The sequence below is a fragment of the Bacillus rossius genome, chromosome 16, assembly GCF_032445375.1.
Source record: "Bacillus rossius redtenbacheri isolate Brsri chromosome 16, Brsri_v3, whole genome shotgun sequence".
Classification (NCBI taxonomy): Eukaryota; Metazoa; Arthropoda; class Insecta; order Phasmatodea; family Bacillidae; genus Bacillus; species Bacillus rossius.
In genome coordinates, this window is record NC_086343.1 from 23,981,498 (window position 1) to 23,993,981 (window position 12,484).

The 12,484-nt window shown below is 48.2% G+C and overlaps 1 protein-coding gene across 1 annotated transcript in view; it reads right to left on the reverse strand.

Moving 5' to 3' along the window:
• The window catches only part of LOC134539814 (stalled ribosome sensor GCN1), a 151,126-nt gene that overhangs the window by 126,700 nt on the left and 11,942 nt on the right, over positions 1 to 12,484 (reverse strand). The window contains exon 5 of the mRNA XM_063382099.1: positions 9,659 to 9,911. Coding sequence (XP_063238169.1) covers positions 9,659 to 9,911 — 253 coding nt within the window. The remainder of the gene's footprint in view (positions 1 to 9,658; positions 9,912 to 12,484) is intronic.

Consider the following 12,484-nt stretch of genomic DNA (forward strand, 5'->3'; position numbering starts at 1 on the left):
TGAGATAACTTACTCATCAGCCAGTTCTGAGACTGCCCAAAACTCAGTGGCGCCCAGAAAACCTATCTTGAAAACACCATGGCTACTGCCAGCCCCCAGGGAGATAGCCAATATTCCCCCCAGGCCCTAGAGGCCTCCCAAAAGTGCCCTGCTCCCAGCTGCACAGGGGAGGGGTTGTATTATCTAGAATGCAACACCTGCACAAAGAAATTTCATGGCAGATGCCTAGGCTGGACAGACGAAGCCAGAGACTGGGAGGGGATGGAGTTTAAGTGCGCAGACTGTAGAATACAGGCCCGGAAATGCTCCCACCCCAGCTGCAGAGGCGACGGTCAGGAACGCGTGACCTGCCGAAACTGAGCTAGGCCCTACCACATGACCTGTCTAGGATGGAGGGAGGAAGTGCTGAATATTGAAGGGTTGGAATACACGTGCACCATTTGCACGACCCAACAACTGGCTAACTCCAGAATTCCGCCCCACCCTGCCATCACAAATGGGAGCGGCATAATGCTTCCAGAGTTTGCAGGAAGATCTCATGAGGACCCAACCGAGTTCCTTGATCAGTGCGAGGGCCAACTAATAGAAGCGGGAATCCCTCATGGGCATTGGCTCCAACATGGGCGACGCCAACTCAGAGGGAATGCGGCCACCTGGTGGAACACTTACGGGGACTTTGTGTCCACTTGGGCAGAGCTACGATCCCGACTAGTAGCTCGATATGCAGGAACAGAGCTAGTAGCAGACCTGAGTCGCCAATTCTATAGCCAGGAACAATCCCCGCACGAAGAAACAGAAATCTTCATACGAAAGAAGATACAAATATATCGGAGATTGCACCCCAACGAACCGGAAGGGACAGTGATCCCCTTCATCATCGAACTTTTACTGCCGAACCTCCGCTCGTTTCTGCGGGCCCCCCGAGCAGAAACAATTGAGGAGCTCGTCGATCGAGCCCGAGCACTTGAGAGGGACCGAATATGCAGACAGCCTCCCGAGAAACCGCCTCCCCGACCACTGCCTGCAAACACAGGACCAGTCCAGAGGGGAGTAATGCAAACCAAGCCACCCGAGCATGTCAGCCAGAATAGGCCACCCAGATGTTGGTACTGCCCCGGATACCACCTAAACAGGGACTGCCCCACACGCAGGGACAACCAAGGGCCAATAGCCGGCGATGGATCCAGGGGACAGCTGCAGAGGCAGGGAAACGAGAAGGCGGGGAGGTCAGAGAGGCCGACCGACCCGAGCAAGGCATAAAGGTCTCAACTCTCCACTGCACTGAGCTGGGAGATACCAGGACAGTCACCCCGAGACTTATCGTGGGCATCGGAGAAAAGGAGGTAATGGCCCTCCTCGACTCAGCAGCCTCTGCCAACTTTATTCAGACAGACCAAATCCCTCTAACCTTAAGGGACAGACTTCAACCCTCGTCAGTCAGAGTCTCCCTAGCGGACCCCACGCAGAAAATACATGTTGAGGGAAGCATCGAACTACCCCTCCAAACAAGGATAGGGACACAGCCCGTCAAATTCCTTGTAACTGGACAGATTGAGGAAGAGATGATCCTGGGCCAGCCCTGGCTACACACACAGGAATGCATTTTGGACTTTGGGACCGGGCGTGTACATTTCGGCACAAAGACTCGGATAACAGAACAGTGGTCAGAAGACCAGCCATCAGGGAGTTCAACAGAAATAGACAAGGAAGGTGTTAAGCACCAATTGAAACCCTCCCAGGTCATACAGCTCCTGGATACCTTAAACCAGCACAGGGGGCTATTTGAGGACAACGGGCCCCTGCGGCAAACCAGAACCACAGCGCATGAAATTCACCTCAGCTCGGAACAGCCTGTGTATGAAAGGCCAGGAAAGCCCTCCCCAGGGAAACGGAAAATCATTCTCGAACAATTGAAGGAAATGAAGCAGCAGCGGATAGTGGAGCCTGCCAACTCCCCTTACAACGCACGTATAGTTCTTGCCCCGAAGGGCAGTAACGGAATGCGCTTCTGTGTCGACTATCGACCCCTAAATAAACTAACCTATAGCGCGGCCCCACCCATGGCCGATATTGGCCACACCCTGCGGGAGTTGGGAGACGCTCACATTTTCTCAAGACTAGATCTAAGGGCCGGTTACTGGCAGATTCCAGTGGCCCCGGAGCACAGGAAATATACAGCCTTTACCAGTCCAAATGGTGAAAGCTTGCAGTTCAGGGTGATGCCCTTTGGGCTAAAAAATGCACCATGTACCTTCCAACGCCTCATGTCAACAGAGGTGTTGACAGGAGACATGGCAACCTTCTGTGTCGCCTACATGGATGACATCATTATTTTCTCCAAGACTTGGGAAGAACACCAGACACACCTGAAGAGAGCCCTAGAACGATTAGAGATGCACAACCTCACCTGCCGCATGGAAAAATGTGAGTTTGGGATGAGTCAGATTAAATACCTGGGGCACCTAATTACGCCAAAAGGGAACAAGCCCCTGCCGGAGAAGATCCGGGCTATCCAGGAGGCTGAGGTACCTAAAACCCCCAAGCAGCTAAAAAGCTTCCTAGGGACATGCGGCTGGCTAAGGGACTATGTACCGAGGATGGCAACAGTGACAGCACCACTACTACCCCTCTTGCGAAAAGGTCAGAGGTGGGCATGGACAGCAGAGAAGGAGCAAGCATTCCAGGCAACAAAGGAACTGTTCGCCCAGTTGCCCACCCTGCACCGGCCCACGCCAGACAAGCGAATGATTCTGCAGACAGATGCCAGCCTCAAAGGATTAGGGGCAGTGCTGTACCAACGAGGAGAAGACGGACAGAAGCTGATCATCAGCTACGCCTCAGCCACCTTGCATGAAACCGAAACGAGGTACCACAGTAACGAATTGGAATGTCTAGCCATAGTCTGGGCGATTAAGCGTTACCGGTATTACCTAGAGGATGCCCCCTTTACAGTCCGGACAGACAACCAGGCCCTCACATGGCTCCATAGGGTCAAGGACACCAAGGCAAAACTAGCCAGATGGGCTATTTTGCTAAGTGAGTTTGATTTCGACGTGGAACACTGTCCCGGGAAGGAGAACGAGCTCCCAGATGCACTGTCAAGGTTTCCAAACCACTCCCCAAGGGAGGACACCGGTGAAGACGATACAGGAAAAATATTTCCACCAGCCCTCACACCCCGACCTAGAGCTGACACAATAGTGCTCCTCCAAGCCATCACGACCAAAACAGAAAAAGAACGGTTTCTGAGGGCTCAACAAGGAGATCCCCAAGTTAGGAACCTCCTCAGTCAGTACCCAGACCACTACCAAGAGAAGGACGGGATAATTTGGACCCGCACCTCGCCCCGAAGACAGACATGGAAACTATGGGTGCCCCCATCCTACAGGGAATCACTACTCTACCACATGCACGACCACGATCAGGCAGGGCATCCAGGCACTCAGGGAACCATGGAAGCAATAACAGAAAGATACTGGTGGCACGGAGTCACACGAGATGTTAAGGACCACGTCCAGAAGTGCCCAACCTGTGCCCAAGCAAAGGCACACTCAACCCCAAAGCCACAAATGTACCCAAGACGACCAAAGGTAGCATGGGATACTGTAGCGCTGGACTTAATGGGGCCATATCCACGCACCAAACGGGGAAGGCAGTACTTACTGGTAGTCACCGATCTCTTCTCAAGATGGGTCGAGGGATTCCCCATAGCAAAGTCAGAGGCGAAGCACATAATAACCCTGATGGAGAACGAAGTCTTTGCTAGGTGGGGATATCCCAGAAAAATACTCACTGACAATGGAGCCCAGTTTACAGGGAAAGCATGGGAGAAGGCATGTCGAAAGTGGGATGTGGAAAAATGGACCACCCCCACGTACCACCCGCAGGCAAATCCGACCGAACGTCGGAACCAGGAGATCAAGAAAGGAATCAGGGTTCGGATCAAAGATGACCACTCCTCCTGGGACACCCACATCCCCACCATTCTGTTCACTCTAAGGAGGCGGAGGAACGAGGCCACAGGGATGTCCCCAAGTGAACTATTGTTCGGAGAAGGTCTGAAACGGCCAGGGGAATGGAGGTGGACCGAGACACCACCAGAGGACCAACCCCGATGGGGGAACCCGCAAGCAAGGCAAGAGCAGGCGCAGAAAAATCAGGAGGAATACATCCAAAAGAAATACGCACAACCAGAAAGAAAGTCACCACCCTTGAAGGAGGGGGACCAGGTCTGGGTACGAAACCACCCCCTCAGCAGCAAGGGCAAGCGGTTCTGTGCATCATTTGCGCCCAGATGGGATGGCCCCACAACTCTCCACCGCATCCAGAACAATACTGGGTGGGTCATAGACGAGGTGGGTAAAATGAGGAAAGTGCCTTTAAGTCAAATCAAGAAAGTTATGGATCCCGATGGCAGCCAAGGTCCCATCACACCTGCAGAAGAGGAAGACGAGGGAGATTTCAGGGGCTTCGAACCAACGCATCAGGCAGAACCTAACGTAACAACCCACTCAGAGGAGTTGCCCCATCCCCAGAAGCTCCAGGTCGACCTAGTGGAAGACCCAGCCACAGAAATCCACCTCAGGGTCTCCGATACTAGTGAAGCCACGGCCACCCGAATGCCGTTCGTCCCGGTGACCTCGACCTGCCCATCACCAGGAACCCAGAAAGGGCAGGCAAGGTCGCCGGAACCCGAGGAGATCCCTTCCCAGGCTGACCAGTCAGCTAAGGACCTCCTGAACCCGTCCGGCCCAGCAGCCAAGGAGAAGGCTGTGGAGCAGATGACTCCACCAGCCAGGACTGTGGACCACCAGGACAACAACACACCTCTCCCGGGTATGCCAGTCCAAACCCTGGACCAGTTACCCCGACTAGAAACCCCGAACCAGCAGTCTACCCAGAAGACTGACCCAGTGCCAGCGGAAGCATGGCGCCACCCTGCCGCCAGCCAGCTGCCACCCCAGCAACGAGAGCAGCCATGGCGAGTATGCAGAGCAGCCATCGAGGACCGACCCGGGAGGTACCGGATCGGCCGCCCCCCGCACCAACAGTAAGTGTAGTGAGTGCGCGAATGGCCATTTTTAAACAAGGTATGGGGTCGCAAACCTCATCACCTCAGGGGCTTCGATAAGCCACCTGACCCCTCCTGCGTGCGGGTGCAGGATCAACGAAAAAAGAAATAAGCCGCAAGAATGACAAAGACAATTATGATAGACATTTTTCAAACCATGCAATGTATAGCAGTAAGAGCGAAAGAAGAGCTCCACTCTAAGAAATGTACCTGTACCTATGTGGAAATTGTAAATGTTTAAAGGCGACAGCCGTCCCCAGGGAAAGAGAGTGTACATAAAGCTTAACAAACATGTGTTAGAGCCCAATAATCATAATGTGTATATGTAAATAGATAGGAACCAACCCAAGATTAAAAAATTTGTAAACTTGGCAGGGCACACCATGTTTCCAAGGACACTAACGATGATGATGGTGTAGCCTGGGCTCTGGTTCCTTAGCGTGTAAGATAAAGCCTCATCCAGTGTCAAAGATATTTCAAAGATTTCGAACTAGGCTGCAAGTTTTAGATTTGAGCCCCCTAGTCACATCGGAAAGCAGAGCTTGTTTCTTCCCCCCTATCACCAGTCAGGTAGGAGGGACATGTATCATTTCACCATCATTCACGCCCAACCTGAGGGTCATCCCTGCCTTTACCCGTATCCCCACCTCCCAGAACACGGAGCACCGTGGAAGGCATCATCCCCAAGACGGAAGGAAGGATGGAGGAACCACCCCGAAGATCAGGCCGCACACGTGGAAAGTGGCTGCCGCCTTTTCAAGGAGAGGGGGTTTGACGTGCGACGTGCCGTGCACGTCTATAATCACGAAGCCGTCAGCCCCTTCCTTCCTAAACACGTGTGCGTGCCGCCGCCACTGACGGCCGCGACAGCAGTCACCGTCCGGCCACCACCGCGTCGCCGTTGCCAGGGCAACCACGCTGCGTCCTTGGTTGCCATGCCAACCAGCTGGGTGCGCGCGCACACTCCTACCGGCCGCCACCCCTCGCCTACCCCTCTCTCGCCAGGCCAGCCGAGTGCGCGCGCAGCTTCCCCCTCCTCACCCAGCACCGCCTACTGGCCGCCACCCCTCGCCTACCCCTCTCTCGCCAGACCGAGCGAGTGCGCGCGCAGCCTCCCCCTCCTCACCCACCTCCGTCTGCCCAGCCGCCTCCACCCGCCTTCCCCTCACCAACCAAGCCGAGGTCCGTCCAAGTCACGTAGGCCGGCTGGAATTCCTGGAAGCGCCCGTGATTCTTGGAACCCTCGGCCCTTCCTACGTCACGCCCTGGCCCTCAGGAGGGGTATATAAGGCCGGCCTTTGGGCCAGGAAGTCAGTCGGTGCCCTCGAGGCACCACTGGCAGCCGAGCCTCGCTCACCGCGCCTTCAACCGCTCACCGCGCCTTTGCTGGCAGCCGAGCCTGCCAGCCAAGAGCAGAAGACCGACAACCGAGTCCGCGAGTTAGTGTGTATCGGGAGGCTGTCGGTACCAACCGCGAGTACTCGTAATAAATCTCGTACCGCATATCTGAGAGTGTCCTTTCGGGGTGAGGGAGAACCTCGGGGACCTATCCCGCCGCCAGCCAGCCAGCCAGCCAGCCAGCCAGCCAGTCTGCCAGCCAGCCAACCGCCTGCCTGCCAGCCAGCCAACCGCCCGCCTGCCAGCCAGCCAATCGCCCGCCTGCCAGCCAGCCAACCAGCCAACCAGCCAGCCAGCCAGCCAGCCAGCCAGCAAGCAGGTCAGCCCTACTACTGGGAGACCGCAGAGCCAAACCAGCCGCAGCCCGTAAGTAGGCATTCGACGAGGGACACTGGGAGCCACTTTCAGGGCATCCCAAGGTGGGGGAGAATCCTACCTAACCCTCTTAGGAACCTCCAGCCAGAAGTTACTCGCGCCAGTCAGGCCGATCCCTTCTCACCCAGGCAGCAAACTAAAGATTGGCGCTTAAGGCCATTCTGGAGGAGCCAGAGAAGAGCCAGCCACGCGACATTGTGGTAAGTAAATGTCGAGATAATAAAAGTATTATCGTTATTTTGAAAGTTAATATGTTTATTTACTAACACTGGTAACAGATGTCGCATAGTTCGCGAAATTTCATTGGCTGAAACTTAACAGTTTAGAATTCAATTGTGAACCAATTTCGCAGTTCGCACAGGTCGTGTGCACAGGTCGTGTGAATGGATTGCTATGCTCTCGCTTAATTTTTTTAATTGTGAACCCAGCCTTTGAGGCAATGAGATTTATTAAACTTAACGAAATATCTGTAATTATGATATGACGCAGTTAGATGAATTTTGTAATATATACAAATATTACCGTATTTCGTCCTAAAATGTGTAACAAAATATTACACGTTAAAAACCTACTTAATTACGCCGGGACGTAAATAATCGGCAAAGTAATCGTTAAGATAATCATCGATTACGATTAATCGGTAAGTACCCATAATCGCCGATTACGATTCATCGGTATCCGCATCGGTGCACCACTAATCTTGAATATAGTACCTCTCGAATCTGAATCTAGGTCTAAAGCGTGAAAAATAAAACAATGTACAATCAATTTAAAAAAAATTAACTATGGTGTTGTAACATTCAACACTTTAAATGTTCGTTTCACAAACTAAGTTTCCAGAATCAATACATACAGTACACTCCCTATTTAACGCGGTTGTCGGGGGACATAACTTTTACCCGCGTTGTTGCATAACCGCGATGTTTCGATGTGACCAAGGTCAAAAGGCTTAAAACACCGCCTGTGTTCTAATAGGTCGGCAAGCACGCACAGTATAGACAGCCCGCCTTTGTGCGGACTTTGCATCCGCAGTTTTCACTAAACACAGGTGAAAAAATAAAAATAATAAATTTTAAAGAAAAATATTAAATGTTGAATTGTTTTTATTTTTCCACGTGCCGCGCACAGTTTGTCGCACGGCCTACGAGCGCTACACACGTGCAGCAGACAAGCTGCTGCTGCCAGTCTCGTGGTGTCAGCTACAGTAATTGCTTCGTCAGTGTCTGTAACAAAGTAAGTGCAGTGTGTGCGGTTACACACGATTCTGTGGTCAAAGTCTTCTAAAAAGAAAGGCCGTAGTGATACTTCAAACCGAATATGAATCGCAAAGTACCGAGTTTGATTGACAAAATAAAAATTCTATATTTACTTACAGATAGCTTGTCTTTAGCAGAAGCAGGCCGCAGATACAGGAAAAAACGATTCTAGCATTCATACAATAAAAAATAAAGAATTGTCTATCGTGTCAAGTGGTTAAAGTTAAACTTTATTATCCATGCTTACAGTAAATTATAAATGGTCACATGTGGGAAACAAAAATTGCGCCAATTTAATTTTAGCGCAATCAGTGACGCAGTATTAAAAACCGTGTTAAACTTTGTCTTTACTTATTTCACCAAATGCTGTGTCGAGTTGCTGAGTGTGTGTGGCTCGGATCGGCAAGTGTTAAATTCCCCAGCCTCTGGTTAAATGTCGGGAGACTGCTACACATAAACATTTCCGGGACTTGTTTACTACCTCACGGCAAAAGTGGTACAGTATGGTTCACGTAAGTATTGGACCACTGGGAATTCCTGGGCAAAGATTAAAAATACACTAGCTGATTTACTTTACTATTTAATGTTAAAACATTATACCAAATTAAAAAGATGAACGTGTATAATATAATGAATTACCCAATAATATTACGTCTGTAGGTTTAAGTTGTAACAAAACATTTATATACAGATGTCCAGTAAAGTACCAATTAAGATTCTTGAGTGGAATTTTAAACACCGGACTACCTGATTTTTCCTTGTACGCAGGGACGCTGCTCAGTCAAGTGACTCATGCTCTGCCTGTGTGCTGTGTGAACACATTCCCTCCCCCACTCCCCCTGGTGTTTCTGCCCGCTCTAATATCTACCTCTCTTCATATACTCGGCTCGCCTCTCCCCTCCCAGCGCTTGCCGACAACCAAGCTTATCCAACATCAATCCCCAGCTGAGTCACGCTGGATAATGTCGCTGGACGGTGGGCTTTATCAGGTCCCCTGTCCAATGCTTCATTTGTGAGATAAAGCGACGTTAAGAACTAGTGTTTCAGAAAATATCACTGGGCTGGATTGGATCATAATTTGAAAACCCTACAAGATAGAGGAATAATGTACGGAGATATCTTGTTTAGAATTTCGCTGCGGACATTTTCTACGCCTAGGCTTTTTTCTGCCCGATGCTTAGTTTGTTAGTTACAACGCAAAATTATCCTAATCGGCTGTCAACCATTTATTCCATTATTATTATTCATTTCTGACTGGGGGACATGGTTTGACCCGCGATATACCCGATTCCGCGATCAATCGGGGCGCGATATACCGGGAGTTTACTGTATTGTAATTTTATTTACATAAATACATGTTAAAATCAGAGGTTATCAGTGTTGAATTTTTTTTATATTTATCTTGAAATCTTTTTCCTCGAATATTGAATCCTTCGAATACTAAGGATTTCATGGTATATGAGGATTTGATTGGCCCATCCCTTGTTCGTATCAATAACACGTGGAGGAAACAATACGAAGAAGATGCTGGATGAAGCCGGGTGGCCAAGCCCCTCACCGGCCAGGTTCTTGCAGATGTCGAGCGCGTACTGGCTGAGGTCCAGGGACAGGCAGGCGAGGATGTGCCCCACCGCCTCCAGGATGACCTCGGGGTTGCGCAGCGTGGCCTTGCGCATGGCCGGCAGGAGCTGCTGCCGGAACTCCTCGTGCGAGACGTGTCTCAGCAGCACCCGGCTCTCCGCGATCACCCACACGGACGGCTTCTGCTTCGCGCTCACCACCACCTTGATGAACGTGTCGAGCAGCGCCGGCTGCAAGCACGGCACACCGCGCATGCTCACCTCGACTGCCGATCATCCGTGCTCACCTGCATTCTCACGAGAATCCACGTTTCAAGCTGGTTAGAAGGAAAAAAAAATAATAATAACTCTGCACTACAGAATAAGCACCATGTCCATTACATACCTAAACTTTTCACTTTATAAAGTGCGGGAAAAAAAAATATATACATGGACAAGAGGCAAAAATTTGCTCTCCTGAAAGAATAAAATTTTGTAACATATCGTCCTTTAGCTAACCCGGTAGAGCATTAAAAAAAACCATTTACATTCTCCTGTATCCGTTCGGAATCAGTGAATCGGCAACAGTTGTATCAGTATGTCGGCAAAATTTTGTGAATCGGTACAGCTCTGCTGCTAAATACAGGAAAGCACCAGTACAACGAACTTCAGTTAAACGAACACTTCACTTAACCGAACTCATTGTTTGGTCCCGCCAAAAACGTATATAATAACCTTGAATTTTATTTCATCTTAACAAATTTTACGACGGTCCGTTTCTTCCTGAAACAAAAATATTCACTTGAACGAACAACCTTGAGGCAAATTTTGAAAAAAATTACCATCCAAAAACTTGTACTTTATTTTTAATTTTCTTATTCAAACGTAACAGCGTGTACGTAAACAAAAACAATAACGGAACTAGTATGTGTGCGCATGTACTGTCGACATGAGTAGATTAATTCTCGTGTTTTGAAATAATAATGGGATGGTATTACGTCCGTTGTACGATACAAATAGTACATATTCTCGGACTTTTCGTTTGTTGGCTACTTACATCACGATAATTTTTGTACGGTACTTTGGCTAACCTGTGCTGTTTTAATTTATTTCTTGAAATTCATTTTTTTCACCATATTGTTTTTGTCGTGTCTACAGACGTGAAATTTTTTTCCTTTTTTCAATAGTGTTGTGTTCTTCAGTGCCGGTTGTGGGAAGCCTACAACTCACGTAGTTTCGGTTCCCTGCAAGAATTTCCGAAGATTTCCGAAGTTTTGCGTTTCGGTATTAACGCCACTTCAGCCACTAAATCAATGAAAACAAGCATGTTGTGACTAACCTAACCCAACCCTTCGATTTTTTTAATTTCAATTTTTGAGTGAAATCCAAAGTTGCACGAACGTGGTAGGAAACCGAAACTACGTGAGTTGTAGGCTACCGGCCGGTTGTAGAAATGAAGCGTGTATCTGGGGGATAAAAAAAAGAACGCAATTCTTCAAAACTTTCGACCTAAGACCTAACTATTCAAAAGAATGGCCATGCTTGTCTTCAAATGTTTTGGAACACCACGCGTTTTGTAATGTATGCACGTTTGACTTTTCGATTGCACATGGTGGAAGGGATGACTGTAGAGGGCACATTGAATTAAAGAAACAGGCGGAACATTTTATAGTCATGACGAGCAATAAATCCATATCGTAGTTTTTTCGCTACATCTGAAAAAACGAAAGTAACGAACGCAGAGTTATTGTTTACAAGTTCTTTTGTTTGTCTTCTGTTGTTTGTTTATAAGACAGTTCTTATCCAACCAGGATAAAAGAAGCAAATAAAAATATAATTGTTCAAAAGTATAACTTTGAATACTTTGAATTGAAGGTTGAAAATTTCCTGTAAAATTAATGACATTTCTTACATATTCAGATGATTGTATTGTTCAAATAGTTTTTTTCTTCGATTCATTAATTTTCATTGTATTCATATACATAGGCCTACATTTTTAATTTTTTTTGCATATTATTGTCCTTTGTTTTCTCTTGTGTGTGTCATAATCCCTCAGGAAAAATTTATTGTGCATGATTTACGCGTACTTTTTTAATATAATTGTCATTACTGATGGGTGTGATTTGAGGTTGGCAGCTCTGCCTACAATGTGTCTCCTGACCATAGACAAAGCATCAGCAGAGAGTATGTGAACAGGTTCTTCAAGCGGCCATAGACTAATGACTGAGATACTGAACCTTAAAACACTTAAGGTGTTTCATGTGTTTATCGGTATACATATTTATAACAATGCTTATGTTTCAGTATAAAGAACTTCAGTATAACAAACTCAACTATTTTTTGGTCCCTTCATGTTCTTTATAGTGAAGCTTTCCTGTATTAACAATGTTTTCCGAGTCAAGAGAAAAGAGTAACAAATCAAATTAACTTGGTTGTACAATAGCAAATAATGACTAATAGTTGTCAGCAAAGTTAACAGGTGGTAGTGGTACTACTGTAGCTAGTAGCGCTGGAAGTTCAAATACTGTATTTACCTGAATAAAATGGTAAGATTTTTACCAAAACTGAAGAAACTAAAAGTGGGGGTCACATTATTTATAATCATGAACTTGTATCTTGCATTGGGAATAACTTAGTTGAAAAACTACAAACAAGCTCTCGCTCCACTTATTTGAAAAACTACACGCTCTGCCTGTAAGCTGCATCACTTATGCCACTTTAGTCCGGAGCTTACTGGACCTCTGCACAGGCGTGACAGATGAAGGAGAGAGTGCAGATGGAGTGGCACTGGGTTGTTTCTGCTTCTCTTCACTGTGTCTGCCGGG